The sequence below is a fragment of the Aquila chrysaetos genome, chromosome 3 (genome assembly GCF_900496995.4).
Source record: "Aquila chrysaetos chrysaetos chromosome 3, bAquChr1.4, whole genome shotgun sequence".
In the NCBI taxonomy this organism is placed as follows: Eukaryota; Metazoa; Chordata; class Aves; order Accipitriformes; family Accipitridae; genus Aquila; species Aquila chrysaetos.
This window is the reverse complement of record NC_044006.1, coordinates 60,413,416-60,437,144: the sequence shown is the minus strand read 5'-3', so window position 1 is coordinate 60,437,144 and position 23,729 is coordinate 60,413,416. Positions and strand designations below refer to the sequence as shown.

Below are 23,729 nucleotides of genomic sequence, written 5' to 3'. Positions count from 1 at the left end.
ATGTTGACTGTTCTGCTCATACAGAATTCTGGAATATTTCTACCTTCAGCAAGATTAATATTTTTTTTTCCTGGACATGTTATTTCTTCAAATAGCAATACTGAATAATGATTTTAAGATGGTTAATTTAATTCTCATGGAATTATTTACAAAGTTGAGATCACCTTTTTTGAGGTTTTCCACTCTCCTCTTCAATTTCATAAACTTTTATAATTACAACTTTATTCCTTTTCTCTGTTTTACATCAAATTATTTAGATTAATTCCATCATTATTTAGCCTAGATGATCTAGTTCCTGAATAAGAACAAAATAATTGCAAGATTTTCAGTCTTTAATATGGAACTTCAGTGTTCATTAAGCTTGTTAGTAAGCTGTTACGAATGCTGCACTTCAAAAATTATGTTACCACTAATTTATTTTTTTACTGTAGAATCATACATTACATCACTTATGTTATTCCTCAAGAAAACAACATTGCATTTGCATCAAACCGATTATCGCTGTGTTATGTTGCTTAGATACTGTAAATTTCAACTTTAATGTGTTTTTTGTAGGCATTTTACTTGCAAATAGCAAGCACTGCTTCACAGAATTCATACTCAGGAAACATTTGTTATAATCTGCAATTTACAACCTATTATGGAGAAGGAACAGTGTAGTTTTCTTGAGACAAGGTTTTATATGTTCAGCAATATTAAAGTTTTATCAAAATATTGAACACATACCTGTTCCCAGGCAAAGACATGTTGATTGAAGTAGAACTGAATTTGTTCATTGGCAATGTTGATACAGAGTTGTTCAAAAGAATTTTTTTTGAAATTCTCAAAGCCAAAGATATCAAGAATTCCAATGTTCAAACCATCATCGTTTCCACTGCAAAGATTAAATAAACTTTCTATTGTTGTATCTTTAGTTTACACTGACTAGCTTCATTATTATTTCACAAAAGAAAATAATGGGCCAAATCTGTATGCCAGTTAAATAGGATAATTTTTGCTAAACCAGATATCTCTTAAAATAACAATTAATATTTGTTTGAAATACAATCAATGCACATCAATTCAAAGATGACTATATTTGCAGACCAGATACACTGAATCACATAATGACCGAGTCAATCAATAAGTGTATAGAGGATTACAATTTTGTTTTTAAACTAACATTTGCTAGTTATTATTCTATTGTAAAAAGCTGACCACAATACAGAAACAACATGCAGTTCTTTTTGTTTCTCTTGTAATAAAACAGGCTTTACTCACCAGCATCTTGAAATTAAAGATTGCTGTCATTAAATATTATTTCTTTATATTATTTATTCACAACAATTAAAACTGCTTATTTTAACATGAAAGTCCAAAGAATGAATAGCTAGACTTTTTATACATCTAAATAACTACTTTAAGTACTGGAGCGTGGTATGAATTTAAATTACCAATTAAGTTCCAGAGAAGTACTACTAGTAAAAATTTCAGTTTGAAATTTTAGCTAAGGCATTTTGAGAGATAAGTGGTCATTTCTGCAACCGGAAAAAAGCTCTAATATTTGTATTTATTTGCTGAAACAAAAAATTAAGAGGATATAATTTCATATCAAACTGAAGTTGACATTAGTGTCTTTTCCTAGCTAAATTAAAAAAATAAATCATTCTATCTATAAAACCCCTTTGACGGGCTATCTGTAACCAATTTTTTTTTTTCATAAAAATTTAGGAAATTGGATATGAAGAAACAGCCTCAAGATACTCATGAATAGCACTTGAACCTCTTTGTGAAGTCCATCTCAAAAATGGAAGCGTTTCACTGTGGAGGGATCAAAGCTATTTGTTGATTTTGACCTGAATTTGGTGACTATTTTATCTATCTGGAAATTACATTTTTGGTGAATAGACTGCTGGAATTTCTCTGCCCCATTCCTTCTCAGACCTAATTACATAAAAATAGCAAATACAAATTATTTTACTACCACAAAACCAAAGCAGACTTCTGGGTTTTTTTCTTTTAATAGTGAACATTTCAGGTTGAACTTTCTGCCTCCTCACCAGCATAATAAGTATTCAATTTGAAAAGGGCTCTGTAACAGGCATGTGAGAGAGGAACCTAGGCTAGCAGTGCTGCCCCATCTATCATGAATTTTATCTTATCACTTACTGATTAAAGTTCTGTTTATTGCTGCTCTGCTGTAACCAAATATTTGAAAGTTTAGACAAATTTTAGGATTGCAGCCTTGGCTTCCCTCTGATGTTTAAAAAAAAATTTAAAAAAATCCAGAAAATCCAGATTTGCAAACGAAAGCTATTTACTACTGATATTCCTCTTCAGGTAGTTATAAGTTTGCCCCTTTTCACTGCTATTATCAGCCATAGAGGGCCCTGATCTACAGGATCTACAATGCAAGCCACATCATTTCTTCTCTGATTAATTTGCAAAATGTGTTATATCCTCATTCCCAATATCTTTCTTGTCTCTGTGTTTAAAATGTCACCTTGTAAAGGTAGGCTGGACATTAACCTCGGTAAATGCATTTGGAAACTACTCTCACACATATATGAAATCACGCTCATAACAACAGCAAAAGAAGCAACAGCATCAGTGTAAATAAGAGCAGAATTTGACCTATGTAATCAACAGATGAATGTCAAAAGTTGGGCCTGAAAAAATATGAAGGAAAAAGTAGTTAGTATGTAATTTACAAAGGGTTAAATGAGTAAAGGTCAAACAGGAAAACACCAGACACCCATGCTATCCATATCTACTGTATTTTCACTGCATACTATGAAAAGGATAAAACCTTTTTTTAACATGGTGGTGTCATAAACAAAATGGTAGCAGAGAAAAAGTAGATGAGAAAACTATATGCTTTAGTGTAGACGATATTGTTCCCTCTTTAGTCTGGAAAAGCTTCTTTTACCTTAAATGCTTGTCAGGTTTGAGTAAAGTGTTGATGCGATTGACTATCCAGCTGAAGAGGCGCCCATACAGTGCTTTGGCCATGGCATCTCTGACATCAGTGGCTTTTTCCACAGTGTTGGGACGGATAATTGTTTCTCCTCGAGTCACTACACAGTGAGAGGTGAGGGCCTCTTGCAGTTCATCTGCCTGAATACACAGCAAGGACGCACCTAGGAAGGTTGGTCACAGGTATAGCTCAGAGCCAGATTTTGAAAGGAAAAATATGCATTTTTGCAATCAAAGCTGCAAGTGCGATGTATTATGAATAACGCCCAAATCAAAGTCTTGAACTATGACTAATGAGGGTGTTCACACCAAACAACTGGCAGTATTTAATTCAGTCACTAGCCTTCCTAGCTTCCACTGCAGTCAATGAGTAAGTGATTCAAAGCAGAGGCCTTTAGGTTCTAAACTGCTTTATCAAGGAGGCTATTTCTCCAAACTGTCTATGGAGAAATGCTAGGGAATCTACGTGACTATGTCTGGAGTATGTAAGTTGTGAGGTGTGAATATCCCTCTCAGTTATAATCCATCCATATAAGCCACTGCTGTCCTCCTTTTGCTCCAGGAAAGGGGTGCTTCTTTCCCAGTTGCACAGTATTTTTCTATCTATGGCAGCAAAACATGTAAGAAGATAGCATGAAGACTTCATTATCTCCCCACCTCTCAGTAATTACTGAGAAAGAGTAGCAACTTTCTTGAGAATTTTGCCCCTTTCCTTCCTCTGCTCCTCCTGGCAGCCTATAATGTAAGGTATCCCTTCCAAAGAATTAGTGAGATGTATTTCAACAGGCACATGTAATGAGTATCTGAGAAGGAAACTGGAAAAAAACTATTCAATGTGCTAATGAGGTTCTCCATCAAATGTTTAAATAACCTTCAAATTCCAAAGATTTCCTTTGCAGGCATCTCCAGTATTAGTCATGTTTCCTGAATGCCAGTGAACTGGTTAGTCAAATAAGGTGCGGAACATGGAAAATTTTTTCTTTTTACATTTGAATTCAGGTGGGCTTGGAATTAATCTATCTTTAGCATTTAATTATTCTTGGAAAATTTCCATGTGAATACAGTTTTCATTGATAACTCTCTTGCAACATACATTCACTATCAAAACACTAAAGGAAAGCGATCTTAAATCAAGAAAAAACACTCACAATTCTCAAGGGCTACTGGATTGGAAATGTTGCTCTTGTCAATCATATGTTCAGATACTACTGTAGAAAATTCAATGTTACCCACATTTAAAATGGCAGCCAGGACACTGTACACACTTCCAAGTTCCTGAAAAGTATATTAAAAAAAATGCAATACTTAATAGCCAGATAGATTTGTCACTTTGGTTTGTACGATGGGCACATGTGTGTGTTGTTTCCTGTTGTCTGCCACGTGCCCACAACTTTTAGGAATACTGTTCTCAGCAGTTATTCCCTGTTCTGTACTCAGCATAGTCTTTCAGGTGTAAGTCACCCAAAGAGGGCAAGACAAACTGTAGCCTAATATCTCTTCCATACCTGTCAACAGGACAGGATTGACATCGAGTAGGGGAAGCACAAAATAGTGGTGAACATAATCCTCTTACACAGAAAGAATTCAGGGCTTATTTATAGCCACCCTTCACTGTACCTGCAGGCACAACTGTGTCTAAAAATGTAATACCTAGATCCAAAAACAAAAACAAAAAAATCTGCATCTATGCTTCTTGGACCATGGAAACAAAGGTACTCCAAATAAGAAGTCTGCAATGGCTCCCACTGATGTCATCAGAAAAAGTTTCACTGTGAGAAGAGTGAGACCTCACATCTCTGATTTGGCAAAGCACTTTACCCTTCAAAATGTCAGTTAGGAACTGCGTACTCACCAAAGCACTTCAGTATGGACTTTAGTTAAACATATTTAAATTTCAAATTATTTAGTAGGTTCTGAAGAGGGATTCTGCCTTGAAGAAGGCTAGTATTAGTCTGGACAGTGAAGTGATATGTACAGTAAATTAAAGTACTTATAGATGACAGATAAAATCATATTTGTAATTAATTAAGTAATGCTTTCATTGCAGGTTTGACTGAGATTTGAACTGTGAATTTTCATCTGAACTGTGAACGTTTATAAGTATACTTGATGATCTCTGAGTATTTTCTACCCAGAAATGCTGAGGTGTTCCTGTAAAGCAGACTAGGTTTTAAGTTAGGAATCTGTGATACTATGTATTTTGAGGCATGTAGTAATAGTGTATTTAATAAATAGCAGGTTTATAAGTTTTATAGTAGTTTTATAAGAAGCAGTTTTGTAAATTTGATTGGTATTTTATAGACAGACTTTTCACAATTGCACAGCATTTCATCCCTAATATTCAATAGTTTGCTGGTACCATGTCAGGTATCATTTACTCAGATAAAATCCTTAATTGCTTTAGAATACTTGATCTTGTTTTCAACACTTTCAGAAATTAATCTAGCAGTTAATAAATTCATTATTCCAGTGACAGCAAGACTTACTAGATAAGCTCACTCAAAAAATTATGCTCAGGATAATTGCCACACAGTTTACCTAGGTTTTAAGCAATCTTTCATTTTAAGCTTAGGGACACAGATGAAATGGAAAGAAATGGATAGCTTAACCTCTGCCATTGTGCTGTACAGTATGTATAGCTGCTGACATTTTTGTGCCCTTTTCCAGTGTGTTTGAATTCTGCCTCGATCTGTCTCATACAGCATGATTATGGTTCACCTCAGGCAGTCCTTTCCTATTAATTTTGCCACGCAGCCTGAAATAAAACAGTGTGATTTTAAGACAGGGCGTACTGACAGTAGGTACTATTAAAGCCTGCCAGTCAGTTAAAAACAGATTTCTAAGAAATAAAGCCTTATTTAGGTCTCAGTTTTAATTGAAGAGGAGAAGATATTCTGTCAAAGGTCTTCTGCTAATAAAACACGGAACATGCTTATATAGAACCTCCTCTGGGCACTGCGATGAATGTCAAAGCTTAAGGCTGCATTACTAAAAAGTGAATTTAGAAAAGAAACTCATTGTCTTACACTATCTTTTTCTCACTGAAAATACATTGTCTCTGCACATGTATCCTAGATCAGAACCTCAGTGTGGGAAGAAGACTTCTCTGTTCCTTCACTTTTGCAAGCACAGCCTCAGACAGGCTAATTGACCCTGTGGAGAATGTAAGACAGGCTAACATGGATGGGGCTCACATGTAACCACAGTTAGATTGCCTGTGGTACCCAACCTGCCACTGAAACTGGGGGGGTTCTACAGGTAGGTAATTCTTTACTGATTCAGCTCACGGTGGCTTGCTGAGTTAATCAAGTGAAGATCCATGCTAGAACTGCGCAATGTGGCCAGTGACGTAGTTCTAACTGGATATTCAATATGTAAGGAAGGTCTCTCTTGGATAATCAGGATTATTGTTTCCATACATCCAAGTGAACAAAAGAACCGGGAACAAAACCAGACTTGCTGCTTTTCATGGTATAAATTAGAACTTATCAAGGTCTCTGGTGCTGTGACAAAACTGCTATCAGTGCTGAACAGTGCATATCCTTCCGTGCTGCTTCTGGAAAGGTGAAAGTACAGGTGTGAAAGGATGTGATAGTACAGGTGTTGATATTACTAAGAGCAGTTGTGAATAAGCTTGTAGAGGAGAAAGAGACTGTGAACTCCACTGCTAATATGACTTAATGCAAAATGAGTATGGAGGAACAGAATAGGTGAATAAATCTGTTTTGCTAGCTATTCAAATATTTACATTGAGGGAAGCCAGAAATATTCAATTGAAGTGAGTAATTTTCTGTGAAAAGCTCCTTAAAACATGCATTTTCGTCAAAGAAATTAAAACATACGTCCATTCTGCAGCACTAGTGCTATATTTCACAGATACTATACGGATCATTCTCCTACTATCGTTTGTGATAAATAAAGTCAGAGGTAAACTACAGCTGTAATGCACCACTTCTAAGAAGAGAGAACTAGGGTGTAGGATGGGGTTTCTTTCCCTTGCATCCTATTTTATAAATCCAGAGGCCTGTTTTTATTTTAATTATGCCAAAGACAGCATGAGGAGAGGGGTTTAAAGGCCAGCAGAGCAATGATATGAGATCATAAAGAAAGAATGGGTTCAGTTAATGTTTAGTGATGAGATTCACTTGAAAGGGATGTAAAAACTTCAACTTTACCCCTGGAGTTGTGAAAATGTATTGAGTTCATCAAAACTCAGATCAACTCAATGAATTTTTAGAACTCTCACCATGGACTTCATCTTAAAACAGAGATGAGGCTCATATTCACAGGCCTAAAATTATAGGCTAATAAATAGTTACAATATCATTTTCTATGCATTTAATTTGCAAAAGGCTTTTCTTCCCAATTACTCAGGTGTGCTGTGTTCACTGATTTCAAAGTCTTGTTGACTAATACCATTTTATTATTTTATCAATACCTTGAAACCTTAAAAATTTAAATGTGGTAATATAACTGTAAGTTGACCATGCAATATCCTAAAACATAAATGCACTACTGCTAAAGGAAGAAAATAACAAGGGAGATTATTTGAATGCTTTATATCAGTTTTTCCTGCTTAAGGTAGTCACTAAAGTTCACCAAAAAAAAAGGGGGGTTATTGGCACTCACCTCCAGTGTAAAACCTATGACTTTGAAGCACTGTTCAATTAATTCAAACTGAGACTTATAAAAGCTATTGTTCATGAAATCTTGCACTATTCTGAAATGATCGTTTTGCAGATATCTGAAAGAGTTGATGGATACAGAGTTAGAATGTAAATAAGGTTGAGAATTCAACACTGCATTTCTTAGTAATCAATTTATGTAAAAATAAACTGCATTACCTGGGAGGTCTATATTCTGGCAGTTTATAATGTGCCAGTTTTTTCTTTTCTGCCAGACCAGCATAAATATAATAAAAAATATGGAAATTTTTCTCTCCTCTGAAACAACAGAAACAACAAACTGATTTAGTAATGTAACTATGTTACATTTACTGATGACATACGTGCTATTATTAAATGTTATTTTAATAACAGGCAAGGCTCATGCAAACTGAAAGAAGCTTTATTACACAAGTTCCTGCGAAGTGAACACCCTTTTCTGTGCCACTGTGTGTTTGTTCTGAAGCTGCCAGGGCAGCTGCTCGGTGCTACAAGCAGCTAAATGCTGCTCTGCCTTTGATGAAGTTGGTAAGTGCTGGGTGAGATCTTGCATGTTGCTCAGCCACCTGCATTAAATGGGCTGCTTAACCTCCAGTTATTTTAAAAAATCTTCTGACCATGGGAAAGCTATACACTCTTGATTCACTGAATCCAGTATGTTTGCTGGATCCTTTAGTGCTGAACCAAGAAAGCACATAAGCAGACATTCAGCAAAGGGCCTTATGACTTGGCATGCTTTGCCTAGAAGTTAGGTGCCCAAACCCAGGACAGAAGGTTTATCGCACATCCAAGGTTCCTGTGCACCTTATGGGGAAGAACTGGATGCTTAGGTGGAAATTTGCAACCACCACTGAACCCCAAGATGGCCAAGTCAGTCACTATGAAATGGCAAAAAGGAATTGTGTTCAAACCCCTGATTTCTGCATGTGCTGAGGCATGTGTCTCAGGAGTACCATTACATGCTTCTGTGAAACAGGATCAGAGTCCAGTGCACTCCTCTCTGCATGTGGGGTGCCTAGATCAGAGTCCAGTGCCAACTTAGTGTGCGTATTTTACTGTGGACAGTCAGTTGTAGAAAACAAGATCAATTTAAGGAGTAGAAGCAGATCCCTTACCTTTCCACTCCGTGTCTTAACCATTAGGTTGCATAGCCATGCTTTGCATGCTCTCTGAAACCTCACTGTGTCCTGATGGTTTGTGTATTCTCTTGGAAAGGTAGGGGATACCTGTAGGTTCAAAATCTCTTGGCTTGAAGTGGGTCTGGAACTTGGGTCTCCCATTTTCTGGGTAATCAGTCAGTGGTTTTCTGCAAAAAGTCATTCCTAGCTCTCCATGTGAGTTTGGTAGTCATGTTCTCCCAGAAGAGCAGAACAGACTGCCCTTGCAATGCAGGTACCTGAATGCCAGTTCTCTGCCCTGGCACAGCCGTTTGGACCAGCCGCACAGAGACCTCAGTGAAGAGGAGAACATGTTCGACACAAACAGCTTCAGGCGCCCTTGGAAGTTCATGCTTCAAAATTTAACCTCCCACAGTGGCTCTCACGCTAAACTCTTTGGTGGCATTTTCTTGTGAATTCACACGTCTGAACACTTACCTAAATAGCATTTGAGGCATGTAAATGCTTTGCCGACTTCCTGTTTCAGCATGTGGCTAAATATAAATACAAACTGACAGCCACAGAACAAACCCATGAAAAGTTATGAAAAAAAAAGTGGCATTTTAAGGAAAAAGCTGATTTTATTCTGAAAAAGCAGTTTCTGTGCTTATGTTCAACTGGGGAAAAAACATCATTTCATAAAATTGCCTCTAAGTTTAAATTGTTTATTGAAACATTCCAAGTGATACTTAGATGTTCTTCATGTCACAAATCTACAACAGGCAACAAGGTCATGCAGAACAACAAAAAGAGTAAAAATGAGTAAGAGATCAGCAAGGGGAAAAATATCAATCAGTGACAACATTCTTTGTCTCAAACTCTGTTTTTCCTATTGTTATTATGGCAGAAATACAGTTGCCAAAATATTTTTTACCTGGATGTGCTATATATTAGGATAGAAAATACATGTCAATAATTTAAATTAATTGGAAATGCCATTTAATTTTTCTGTCATTTTATATTATGAGATACACACGACAGAGATGGATCTGTTCTGCATTTGGTCCATAACCCTTTATAACCAAATCCTACTAGATGCTCCAAAATGGAAAATGAGCACTTTGCAAATAAACAAACAAAAAAGCTACAATACTAGAGGAAACGTAGAGGAATTAAATCCAAGTGATATACTTAACACAATATTTCAAACTTCCACAAAGAAATTTAGAACTGAACTGTTAGAAAGTTTTTAATTCTTTACACATTCTGATATACTTTACATATCACATATGCATTTTTATGAGATTTGTTTAAATAACCCAGGAGTAGTTTTCAGCTAGCTTACAGATTTATAAGCTATTCATATATAATTTATAAGAAAAAATCCCAGTACCTTATTCATCTCCCTGTTTTGATCCAAGGTAATTTCCTGCATTGTAGGCCTACTCTGTAACCCCCAAATTAGGTCAAATATAATTTTTATACTTACACTGCCTGGTGGACAACTCTGGATTTTTCAAGGAGATACTCTGAAATCTGAGCTCCTACTACAGTGCCACCACAAGTGAATTTCATTTCCAAATACTTCCCAAATCTGCTGGAGTTATCATTGATAATAGTGCCTGCATTCCCAAATGCTTCTACGAGGTTATTCACCTGGAGGATCTTTTCCTGTAGAGTCCTGTTATTAGCCTGGATATGAAAAGATATTGCTTAAAATTATCAGTAATCATCCAAATACATTCATTCTTAAGTGTTTCTTTCCTCTGAAGTGTGACATCGTCAGGGCAGCCATTCCTATTGAATCATATGGAAAGAAAGGCACGTATATATCATGAGACCTGTCAGAATACAGCAATCTGCAGAACTAATGGCTGGCTGGAAGAGATAACACACATAATGATAATGACAACACCAGAACTAATCGATTTCTGTGGTTCAGCACTCTGAGATAGCCAGCTTGCTTTCAGGATCTTTCTTAGCATCTGCTTACTGCTGCACCGCACTGTACCAATGAATCAGTTTGCTTGCATCTCACCTGGGACATGCAAAAATGGCATTTTATTCAGACAATTACGGTGATCACTTCCCAGAATGACCATCTCCTACCGACAGCAATCTGGTTGTGGAACGAGGTGAAAAGCTAGAAGAGGATTTTATTTAGTACAGTTTGGGTGATTTGAAGACACGCAATTAAACAAGGGACAGATTAAAAGTCACAGCCCTCACTGCAGTGGGTACTTTCTTGCGGAATCCCCAAAGTATTTTCAAGTGACCCTAGTTCAGGAGGGAGGAAGGGGTAGATAGATCAGCATCAGGTTCCAATCTGACCTTACAGAAATTCTTTGGAAAACGTATCACAGCCTTGCCCCACTACCAATGCCTTGTCCATAGGTTCAGTCAATTAGGCCTAAGATAGCAAAGCCTTCCAGAGGCATCCTCTTTGAAACATACCTTGCCCAGGACAGTGAGCTGCTGAACCAGAAGATGGGCACTTTGTGTCTTGCCAGCTCCACTTTCTCCAGAAATAACGATACACTGCAGAGAACAAGAGCATGACTCTGAGCTCATCACATATCTCTCAGCCTAGCAAAGGATATAATTAAGACGCCTCATCTTTACCTGATCGGAATTGTATGTCACCATGGACTGATACCCTATATCAGCAACAGCAAAAATATGAGGAGGGTTGGCAGTCCGTTTGGCTCCAATATACAGTTTGGAGTGCTAAGTGTAAGAAAAAATGAAAACATTATCAGTGTCCTTTAACAATTTTTTTTTATCAGGGTTCAGTTTTATTTTCAGATTAGTGTACAGCATGCTGAGGTTACCAGCAGTGATGTTTTCTGAGTGAGCTGTTACTGCACTCACTATACCATGAATCTGTATGTACTCAGTACTACAAGAACTGCTAAAAAAGCAGCACAATTTTGTATGATGTCAGCCCTGATTATGCTATGAAACTCAAATTATTAGAACAAAATTTAATACTGCCAGATATCAAGGACCAATTTATAATTTCATTTTATTTGTACTTCACATCCTCTTAGTATTTCTGCATCATATTGATGTCAAAACGTAAGATCTTTTCTGTACTGTAGTACCTGATAATTAATAACGCCAAATTATTGTACGACCAGAATTCCGTATCTGTCCCCTTTTGTATAATGGGGAGGCAAATTCACAAAAGTTAAAATTTTACAGGGTTGCTTTGTGAACCCTCTGATCAATTAAACAGCTATGGCTTTCCCAGCTTTCTTGGGAGGAAATGCCCCCAGCTCCTACCTCCATCCATTCACGGAAGTTCTCCGTGGGAAGTGGGGGAGAAGGAATGCTCCCTCCCACAGAGAGGAGCAAGATTCACCTGAATGAATGCACTTACCTCTACAGATAATACTTCTGAACTAGCTGCTATGGGCAGCTAGCGCCTTTACACTCCGTGGGATTCTAGTCAACAAATCTCATTAAGTTTAGCACAATTTAGCTCATCCTAGAATGAATGTTGAAAGTCACTAGAAGAACAATAACCTCAAAAATCCTATTTCTATCCATTGATTAAAATGGATGACTTGATCAGATATAGCTGTTTGCACTTTAGACGTGATATAGACATGATCTACACTATAAAGATATCAGAAATTAAATTTTCTGGAGTTTCTCATTTCTGTGCTGAAATTCAGCCCACGATGAGGATGTGTGTCAACATGCAGTTGAAGGGACAACTGTATTGGTAATTCTGTTGTTCAGTGAACTGAAGTAAATCTCAAGAATAGTCTTACTTTATACTTAACACAAATATTCATATTTTAATGGAAATAAGTGATAGTTTAAAAGAACCAAACCTAGATTTTCACACCTGTGAAGAATAAATATCTATGTTCCGAAATGGATTGACAGCAATGAGAATGTCCCCAACATATGTGTAGATCTGATCCTTGGCGTAACCCTTCTGCAACTGCTCTGTTACTGTATTCTGATGGAGAAAGAATAGGAACATTGAATCACATGGGCGAAAAAGAATATTAGGAAAATGTATAAAATATTTATGTAGTTACAATGAGTGAGGATAGAGACAGAAGGTATTGATAGTCAGGAATACAACTGATCTTGATCAAAAGTAAGCAACACTTTCAAACACACTGGCATTCCTAATTTCTTGTGTCCAAACTCACTTTGAACAACATATACTCACAGATCCCCAAGTGGCTGTAGACAAATGAGTTAATAAGTACTGCTTTAATTCAACTAATCAAAGGTTTCCATGAGACAGTCCTGTCTTCATTTCTAACACTACAGCTCCATGTAACTTATCAAGCAAGAGCCATATGTTTGAATTAGTAACTGCCATTACAGCTGCTCTAACATTAGTCTCAGTTACAAGACAAGACACAGATGTTCAACTGTTTGGATCCTATTAATGTAAACAATCAGGCATCTTTCTATACTAACAACCAGTCTCTGCTGTGATTGTTCTTTGCTGCTGGAGAGCCAGTTCTCCCTGCACCAAAAAAAAGAAGGGCCCATTAGTGGCATACCCAATTTCTTGACATAGTTTTCCTCAGCTTCTTCTGCATACAGACCTGGGTATGTAAAGTGCCTGGTTAGGTTTCCAATTAAAACAGGACATAGAGCTGGATGGAGGAACTCAAACCAGCCTTGAGACTATTCTGAGGTACACGTGAAAATATTTAGGCCCTATTCCCACTGGAACAGAATGACCGACAGCAGAGGACTACAGAAGGAATTGCTTTCCCTCCACATCCATCTGCTTACAGTGTTGTGCACTGTGTTCTGGTTAATGAACTTAAAACCTGAATTCTCAACAGCTGAAGAGGTTACATTTCCTTCACAGGAAAACATAAGGAGAAAACCTTGGTTTTCCGTTGCCTTGATAAGCTCTTCCCTTTTTGGTTTTGAATGCTACCTTGCTTTTGGCCATAACCAGATTCACATTAACAGAATTTTTTAGGGGAACTTCTGCCCTTTTTGAAATTATTTCTTGCACTGAGAGAAGGTCTCCTGTTTTGCTCTTCTGATGGGGCTATCTAAACTGGAAGAAAAGTTTGAATGGAAGAAAGGAGACAGTTCTGAGAAGCTGCCATTCATATGTGAAAGAGTTTTTAAACTGGATTGGATTTAGTAAAACATCACACAGTCAAATGATGCCTTTAGGTAGAGGCTTCCTGAGGACTTTCCTGAGAATTCTCCACCTCCGAGGAGATGGGATATACTTCCGACTCGTATGGTTTTTTGTGTGTCTTCTCTTTAGCTCAGATTGTTTATATGATTCATGGCGAAAGATAAAAAACAGTCTTGCTAGCATATGGCTATTCCCAATATTAAAAAAATGCTTAAATCTGAGCTTTGTGCAGTAGATAAAGTTTGAATTAGCTCAATTAGTATTAACTAAACATTAAGCTACTATAACCAAGCTCTTGGATGATGGAAGATGTTCTGTGGGCTGTTAGCATTATGTAGCTTCCCAGCTCAAAAGCTGCATTTAGTATTCTGCACAGATGAAGATACAATATGTGAGAGAAGTTTTACAGATAAGAGAATGTGAATTATAGTCTATCCACAGCTTGGTAGAGGAAGAATGACAGTTTGTTTACAACCACTGATGGCCTCTAAGACCTGCAGATAACGTGCTGTGGCCCTATTCTTCTTTCCAGTTTTGAAGCTTAAACACAACAGACTTCCCCCCTCCCTTATGCATGTTCTGCTGCTCCTAGTGGACTCATTTTTGAACTTTAACAAACCAGTGAGATTTGTGTCAGTAATTTTGTCAAAAGTTCACCAGAAGGCATTGACAGGTCAGAGCCTCAGCTGACATAAATTGATCTCAATGCATCTCCACACCAAAGTAACTCAGTGAGAACCCAGCCTAGGAGAATATGGTAAGCTAGTTTAAGACAACTCTAGATGTCCAAGCAACAGAGGAGAAGGTGCTTGTTCTTGGACCTGGACCATTTTCAGGTTAACCCATCATTGCAGACTAGATATTTAGTTATAATACAATCCAGCGATATAAATCCTGTTAAGGAAATGGTGCTACAATTCTGTTTGGTCTCAGGCTGTAACTGCAGAGGGTGTTTTATCTTTGAAATGGAACCATTCCTGACACAGTAAATCTAATCTAAAATATTTGGCATAAACTGGTAAAATGCCATTGTACACTTACACAGTTGAAGTGTGACAATATAGTTGAACTTGAAAATCAACAGCACATCATTGTGTTTTAACATGTGATTACCCCTCTTCAGGAAAACATGAAAAAAGAGGTTCTTACCTCATCCAGTACCTCCAAGGTTGCTAAATCATCTACCTCTTCCTGGTTTGAAACTAGTGACTTACTGTAGTTCCCTTTCTTTGTATGAATACGTTCAAATCTAGAAGAGAAAGACATGCAATTTCCTGATGTAAGGAAACACAGAGCAGATTTTGCATATGTAAACGTCTTGATGGCAGTTCAGCCAAAACATTCCAGCTTTCCATTGTTCTGAATTCAAACACACGAATGTCTAAATAACAGGACAGGATATAACTTCTTAGTGCAGCACACCTGTACATGACAATTCAAAATCTATGGTTTGGTCCCACAGCTGATACCATGAAGCTCCTTCACTGTACAGATCCCTGCTTGATCACACCCTTACATCAGCTGCAAGACTGGAGTTATGCAGTACAGGGGAAAAAAGAACATATTTATAAAGCATATAGCAGTCAAACTCTGGCACCTACCCGCAAAAAGAAAAATTACCCATATAAAAATTATGGATAGGACAAAACCAGGGGTGTATGATGAAATAATATGGCAAGGATGATGCAGACAAAGCATTCAGGATGGAAACATTGCTAGCTTAGTAATGACAACGCTCTAAAGCCTGGCTGAGATGACTGCACTGTAGAGCAAAGTGCTACAGAACCATTGGGTTATGTCAAATACATCCTGACCAAGAAGAATTTTCTTGGACTCTACAGAAAAAAAAATACACAAAATAAGGAAACAAAATTTAAAATCTTTTTCCTATCAGGGTTAAACTTCAATTAAGTTTTAAAGTGGAATTTCTTTTCTCTTTTAATCAAACCAAAGAAAACTTTATGCAGTCTTATAGAAATTAGCAAGAAAATTCTGGAAGAGTTGGATCATTCTCTACCCAAGAGTAAAGGCATTGCTAAAGAAAGCAAAAGCAGCAGAAAACGCAAGGTTTACAATTCACATTAGTTATACTTGCTTTATGAGATGGGGGAAAATCAGGGTAAGGGAAACTAGATAAGTAACAGCAGAGTTCACAAACTAAATCAAGCTTAGATGTGCAATACACAAGCACAGAAAGACTATCAAGTAAATCTGATCTCCTGATATGACCTCACTCCCCTTAATACTGTAGGTAGGAAGGCACCTCTCAAACACATGGAACATACACCCTGGTAATCTGAGACAGCAGGGAAACTGTTGTGTGAAACACACTCACTCTTTACCTTGATTCCAGACAAGATCAGGGAAATCCTTTATTTAATTTTGACATTTGGGTATATGGCATGAGTAAAAGCAGACAGGTGTTTTCTACCTAGGCAAGAACTTTAATATACATTGAAGAGACAACAGGAGAGAGAGGGCAGTTGCACCAAGATGGAAAGTTAGACTGAATGAACATCACACTGATGGGGCAAGCTAGGAGACTTCTGAACTCCCACAGTAAAATTTACTGCGGAGTTTAATGGGCTGTACCTGCTCCACGAACATCACCTACTTCATGGGTGCTACTTCAGGTCATACAGGCTGTGCACTGATGTGGGATGCAGGTGCAGAAAGTCAAGCAGAAACCTACTTGGCATCAGTTACTGATTGCCAGGACTGAAAAGGGGCTGGAATAAATGGCCAAATGATGCCCTCCCAACCTGTGAGCGCAATCAAGATCTGAATGATGGAAGTGCAGGCATGAGTGCACCTCATCTAGCACTGCTTTCAATTTCTCTTGTCTCTAACTATCGTTCCCTGAGGGTGACAGAATGGCCTGTCCTCACCCAGGTGCCAGTAATGGAGCAGTTTCTTCCTCCCTTAGGCAGGTGCCAGCTACCACTGGAGTCTTTCCATTGTCCGTAGTGCAAAGGCAGGAGTTTCGCACCCACAGCTGACTAATTCCACAACCTTAATATCAAGACACAAACATGTAAGACTTCACTGCAAGAGCTAGCATAGTTTCACAGTCTCTGTGCCAATATCACAGCCCAATACGCAGTGTGGAGGCTAAGTGACCAGGAAGCACAATGAACGGTACGGATCAACAGGATCTACATTGCCCTGACGGAAGAGAGGGACCAAGTTTTGCCAGTTTTACACCCAGCTATTTTGCAGACTACTCTCAAACTGTTGTTAGGACCCTGGAGCTGCATGGGAAAGCAACCCACTTCAAATGTTTTCTTTCTTTCAGTATTTACTACAGGCCAAAAAAAGACTGTGTAAATACAGTTGTAAGGATGATGGTGAGGCTGAATTACATGGAGGTGAAAAGCAGAGGGAATACTACACAGCACAGTACCAGAGCCTTATTACTGCCACGCAGCACAGAACATGGAATGCATGGGCCTATACCAACATGAGCAGCGCAAACAGACAAAAAGAGATGCAGGAGGAGTGCGTGTCTGTGTGGGGGGAAAAAAGGCAGCTTTTGCTGCAATAAATCCATAACTGGGCTGTAATTTGATATGTATTTAAATATGTTGAAGCAGAAAACACACAGGAACACAAGCAGGCACATCAAAAGGGATGTGGTAATATTAAGATTTAAATTGGCTCTTCAGCCTTGCATGGTCTGCTGGTGCTTGATTTGCATTTACCAGCTAAAGGATATTACTGCATTCAAAGCCAGAAATGCAAGCAAAACCCTACCTCCTCAATAGAAAACTAGCCCCTCTATAACCCACATTCCTATTTATACCTCTTTTTAACAGTTTCAGTTGAAAATCTAAGTTTGGACAGTTGAAACAGTTTCTCTTTTTTTCCTGCATGAAGGTGATTTTGTGTCCAGAGGATGCATCTAATATCAGTATGACTTTGAGAAAGACCTATCAACATGTACATGAGGGAAAGATGCAGGAACTGCAGGACTACGTCAAGCTCTGCTGTTCTATTTTTTCCATTGCTGAAGGAAGACCCAAAACAAGACATCTATCAAGTTATGCTTTCCATTTCTGGTGGAATTGTTACACATTGAATACACTTTTTTTTTTTTTCCCTAAAATGTTACTGCATATCAGTGAGAGAGTGCTATTTCCCAAGATTTCTTTCAATTACCATTTTTTGTTTATTGTAGGAAGTTAACAACTGCCTTGCAGAAAGGGGGGGGGAATGCTCCAGTCATGGAGATGTTTCTTTTTCTTTTTTTTTTTTTTTTTAAGGAAACAATCTCTATTTATGCCAGGGAAGTTTAATTACATAAAATTGATTCTCCTGTAATCCTCTTCAGCTGACATTATGAGAACGGTAGTGCTTGTTAAACCAGATTATATTCTCCATTCTCCAGAGTACAGCCGAGTGGCAGATTTGCAGAACACAATATTTTTCTGCTTTGCTGTCAAAGGGCACAGACCCCTCAAGGGCAGTTATACTGCTTCACTTGCTAAAACTCCAACCACTTAAAAAACCCCACATCAGTGCTGTTGACATCAATGCTGAAATTTGATTATCGTCATGCACATAGACGTTGTGAACTGAAATAACCATGTTTCTCTGTTCTGTTCAGAAATTATTTGTTGGAGGCATTAGATCTTACAGCCATGCTCAACAAGAAATTCAAGCAGCTAAAGGCTAGAAACATCAACCCAGTACGGACAAGAAAATGAGTCAAGGCAGCATTGTTTCTGTGCATCCTCCTTCACACGCCCCTGCTTATCTTTCAAGACTCAGTTAAATCAAAATGAGGCAACTGCAGCTTTTTCTTCTTCAAATTGTCAGAATGTATTTAAAAGATTTCTGATAGTTCCAAAAATAGCATGAAAAGGGAAGCATGACTCACAATGCCCTGTTGAACTCTCTGCCTAAACTGGTTGGAGAATCACCTACAGACTAAAAAGTGACAGGAAAAGGGCTGGCCTTAGTCTGGGTATAAAGAAGAAACTAAAAATAATTAAGTTTTCTGTAAGGTGAAGGTGGGAACAGCTGTATACCTCCCAGCAGTTACAAATAGCATTAAAAGTGACAAATGGAAAAGAAGCAACTCAGAGAAACCTGTACAGGATCTGTCATTGCTGGTGATTCTATTTCTCTGGAGGCTGCACAGAGCAATATTAATTCAAACTTAAAATCAAAATCTCATCTTCAACAGATGTATCTGGTGAAATATGCTTAAATGAAACTTTAGTCTTATATCTACGCAAAATCTGTACCTGAATTTAGGAAAGCATATTGATAGGACTGCAGCTGCATCTGCCAATGCTTTCCAGACAAACCTGCGCTCCCTCTATGTTTAAATGATTGCACAGCACCAGCTGCAGTCTCCGGGAGCTGTGCTCAAGCTTGTGCAGTGCTGCTGAGAGCACAATGCTGCCCAGCAGAGCTACGGGGCTTTTGATTCAGAGGTGGCCCATGTCCAGGCAATTGGGTCATGCCCTGCTCTGCACAATCTGTTTGCCAAAGTCTGTGCTGGTTTACCATGCCCTGCAAAAAAGCAGATTATTGGTCCTTCATAATAGCCGCAAGAAATGGCTGTATCCCTAACAAATTTCAGGGAAAAATATGTTGTTCTTAACTGAGCAAATAAGAGATCTCTAAAAGGACTCTTGGGGATTAGTTCTTTATTGCCCTCATGAGTCAGGCCCATGCTCTGGGGTCAGAACCATACTGAGAAGATGAAGGAGAAGCTTCAAAAGTAAGCGATGCCTGGTGAGGTATCCCGCCTTCAGGAGAAATGAGTTGCTGAGCAAGTGGACTGACACAACAGTACAGTAGCAGTTGCAGAGCATTACTGCCAGGGAGTCCTGAATGCAGGAGGAACTTCTTTCTGTTTTGCTTCAGGAGGTAAACTATTCTTCATTCAGGCATTGCTGCTGTCCAGTGTATTGTATGGAAGGATATTCTTATTCTGCTGTAGAGATGTGTATTAGCTAGAAGCATATGGGACTGGAGATCTGCTTATTCTAAGGCTTGTGTTGCCAGAAACTCACCATATCTACAGCCTGAGAGCAGTTTGCAGCATAGCCATCCTACATAGGAGTGTCCTCAATGCAAGAATACACACTCCTTGTTGGTACAACAAAGCCCACACTGAGTTACAGGAGAGGAAGAAGTGGCTTGAAGTGCTCAAGGATTAGTCTGGAACTCCAAAGCCTCAGGTTTAAGCCCCTACTCAGATACAGATTTCATGTGGAGACCTTGACCAAGTCAGCACCGGACTCTGTGAGCTATCTTACTCTGCTCCTAATACTGCCTTTGTCAAGCGAGTGTGGTGATCTCCCACCCTCTGCTACAGTCTGCCCTTCAGAGTTGGGCTTGAAGGATTGCTATCAGCTGCTTTCCACTGGCAGGATGAGTCAGAGAGACAGAGAGAGAGAACACCCAGAAAATAAGTGATGCAAGTCTGCACAATCAGGGAAAGTCATGGAAGGAAACTATATGGTGCTCCCTGCTTTTAATAGGGGTGAGTAAATTGACAACCACCTTTGTGCATGTTGTACATGAACTTTTATGAACTTACCTCCCTGAATTTTCCAAATAGTTAAACAGAGCAACTGTTTAGCACCCTGTCACTGGATTTCAGTGCTATCCCTACATGGTAAATACAGAAGGACAAAATCTTAGGGGAGTAATTCAGCTCACTCAAAAACCCTTTCTCTGAATCACTTTGCAGTAGAATGGGTCTCCTTCCCATATTTATTTAGAGGGCATATAAAGTTGAGGCTCTTAACTTGGGGACCAGAGTCAGTTGCTGAAATCTAGGTGCAGTAAATACCCCTCGCATATGCAGCTCATTCTGGAATGAGTCATAATTCCCAGGAAATACACATTGTACTAATCATTGCATATTTCTGCAGAGATTATTGTAAAAGCAGTCAAGATTAACACAGCCAAACAACTCAAGATAAAAGTCTTACAAGCCTGACTGTCAGGTGTAGATGCGACAGTTCTGAAGGCCGTTTCAAAGACAGCTATTTCTGTTGCAAAGTAAAACTCTTTACAAGGCAGTTTTTTTCCCTCATTTGGCCTAGCAAGAAGTGTATTTTTAGAACAGTTTTGGGGTATATGCTGCAGCACTCATTTCTAATAATTATTTTCATCACCAATTATAAATTTTAACAGCTATAATGTGACTCACAAGAAGTACGTGATTGAAGGATTTGCTAAAAATGAGGGGAAACATAAGCAGTGTCCAAAGGTGTATGATCAGGCTCAAACGAGGTTATTGCTTCTTCATGAGAGAATTTGTCTTATTTTCATTAAAGATTGTGCAATAAATTCCATTATCATGCTTTTTGTGTCACCATCAACACAGAAAAGAATTGGAATACAGTATTTAAAGAGTTAGGTGGTCCTGAGGACTGAAGTAACAGATATGAGATGAAGTTTATTTGTATAAAACCTCAAGATCATACTACTAGAATGTACCAGAATTTTTTCTATTAGTTGAAAGTTCATCAATTTGAAAAGACTGAGCGAAAAGAAGTATCAAGATGATTATGAGTCATGAACCCCTCTGAAAAGATGCAAATACCACATTACGAAGCTGCACAATGAAATACGCTTTTTTTGCCATAGCCATGACAAAGGAAACTCTTGCAGAAGCCCAGGGACCTTGTCCTGAAAGTGACTCTCCTCACCAGGAATTCACAGTTCAGTGAGAACCCAAATACTAAACAAAACCCCCCAAATTAATTGCACTTAGTATGCAACTTCACCTGCTTCACCTCCTCCCTAACGTCAATTTATCTCCTGTAGCTTACTACATCATTCCAAACAGCAGATTTTAGAGACGTTTTAGTCAAGATGCTATAGCAAAGTGTTAACATATCAAAGGATATTTTCTCATGCTCTTCCCATTGTAATTTCAGCCTGAGAGCTGAGCTAGGAAAGGTTAAGTTGCAAACAGATACTTTTAGCATAAAGAAGTGATGACTTTAGAGAAAAATGCATTGCATTTGCTCAAAGTAAAAAAGTGGAATTTGTAATGAAGCTCATTGCTAGTATTCATGCTTTTTTGAGCCTCAAGTAGCACAAGATATGCTAGTGTTATAAGACTGTTCAGAGGCTACTGAAAAACCAATACAATCTTCCATCACCTTCATTAAGTCTGGAGCAGGTCTATGGCATATTGCCATTTAAAGTTTTATCAGCGTAAGTTGAGATTTCTCTGGTTACTTGGGAGGTTGGTGGGCTCTGTTCCTCTTGCTAGGTGTTTAGAAAGGATGCAGTACAATGCAGAACTTAAAACTATGTTCCTCTTCACTGGAATAACAATAACAGGAAAGTTCAGAGGGCCCAGTGCAATGCCCTAATAACTCAGTGACTTGTCGATGTTAGAAAATACCTCAGGAACAATGGTGCTAATGGGAGTGACCGTAGGGTGGCCCCACTCTGTGCTTAGAGATCACACACTCTTCCTGAAGCAGACATAGTGCACAGAGATTGGATCTGAAGAGCTGGCCTTCTGCAAAAACCTCTGAGAATGAGACATAACCTAACATGATCTCTTCTTTTTGAACTGTATCAACTGCACATTCAGCAAACAACAAGGTAAGATCACAAGCACATCAACAGACTACCACTGCAGAAGGCAGTCAGAACCAAATTACACCTCAGCATGCTGGGCAGAGGGTGATTTGATTTTAAGTGAAAACAGGAATAGTGCACACAGGAAGACCCAGTGGCTGGACCTCAGCTATTAACTTCCAGGCATTTTTCTTTTTTCTTTTGAAATAGAAAACTTTTATAAAATACTTTATAACGTCAAATTTGAAGAGGAGAGTAAACACATACTGAGAAAATAACTGGATTCCTTACTTTCAGCATTAAGTTAACATTACCAAATTTCTTGAGTTTATATGCCATGCCTGTTTATACAACACGACACAGGTAGGAGGATTTCTTCCCTTGGTGCAAGGAAGAGTTCCTTAAACTACCTGCCTCCCAGTGCCAAGAAGCAGGAGAGCTGTGCCTTCAAATTATGGACCAAGAAAGCATGAGCTGGAGATCAGGAGGGAGCTTTACAAGGAAAGTTGCCAGCAACTGGTCAAAGTTCAGGAATTCCACAGTAGGGCCCTAACACGCCAGTGTAAAAACAGTCCCAGAACAGGATAATCAAGAAAAGAAACCCAGGAGATTTTAAGATGAGACTTTTCCAGGTGACTTGTCACTACACAGCCTATGTCTTTACTCTGAAGCAGATTTACATTGTACTTCTGTACAGACACTGCTTTTAACACCATTTGCTCTGTGCAGACTGAAGGTCAGAAGATACATATGATTAGTATTTAAAGACTTTAAAAAAAGTATGACTACTGAATTCAAAGATCTTTGTGTAATCTTTTTATCATTCAACAGCAGAAAAACCAAATGTTATTCTGTAGTAACATCCTTTACAGGCCTGAAATTCTAATTTCTTCTACAGTGAAATGATGTACATACTTTACTACAGTTTCAGCTACTGGAAAATAATGTCTGCTTTTCTTGCTTGTACAGAGATAGCAACAGATATTAAGCTGGGTATTCTTACTGTTTCTAGGAAAAGGCTAATCTTTTAATGCATGCACTGTTATGAAAGGCAATCTTCCAGCAAAAGTAGTCAATAAACATGTTAAAGCTGAAGTGATTATAGGTACAGTGACTGTAAAATGTGATTTTTTTACTTGCAGTCTTTCATACTACCTTCACCGATCTCAGGTATGAAAAGATTTCGTTAAATCAATGCAAATGAGATTTAAACTAGTATCAGCCTACTTGTTAGTATTTTAAACTGCTAAACTGAAATATGGATCAAGCTATTGGTTTAACCATGTGTCCTGGTTTCAGCTGGGATAG

At 38.3% G+C, this 23,729-nt stretch overlaps 1 protein-coding gene across 1 annotated transcript in view; it reads right to left on the bottom strand.

Annotated features, from left to right (window-relative positions):
• LOC115339322 (myosin-IIIa-like) overlaps nucleotides 1-23,729 on the bottom strand; it is an 89,918-nt gene that overhangs the window by 10,249 nt on the left and 55,940 nt on the right. The window contains exons 11-20 of the mRNA XM_030009105.2: nucleotides 15,006-15,105; nucleotides 12,573-12,689; nucleotides 11,339-11,443; nucleotides 11,171-11,254; nucleotides 10,206-10,408; nucleotides 7,800-7,898; nucleotides 7,585-7,699; nucleotides 4,104-4,230; nucleotides 2,909-3,119; nucleotides 727-874 (exon numbers count right to left, since the gene is read on the bottom strand). Coding sequence (XP_029864965.1) covers nucleotides 727-874; nucleotides 2,909-3,119; nucleotides 4,104-4,230; nucleotides 7,585-7,699; nucleotides 7,800-7,898; nucleotides 10,206-10,408; nucleotides 11,171-11,254; nucleotides 11,339-11,443; nucleotides 12,573-12,689; nucleotides 15,006-15,105 — 1,309 coding nt within the window. The remainder of the gene's footprint in view (nucleotides 1-726; nucleotides 875-2,908; nucleotides 3,120-4,103; nucleotides 4,231-7,584; nucleotides 7,700-7,799; nucleotides 7,899-10,205; nucleotides 10,409-11,170; nucleotides 11,255-11,338; nucleotides 11,444-12,572; nucleotides 12,690-15,005; nucleotides 15,106-23,729) is intronic.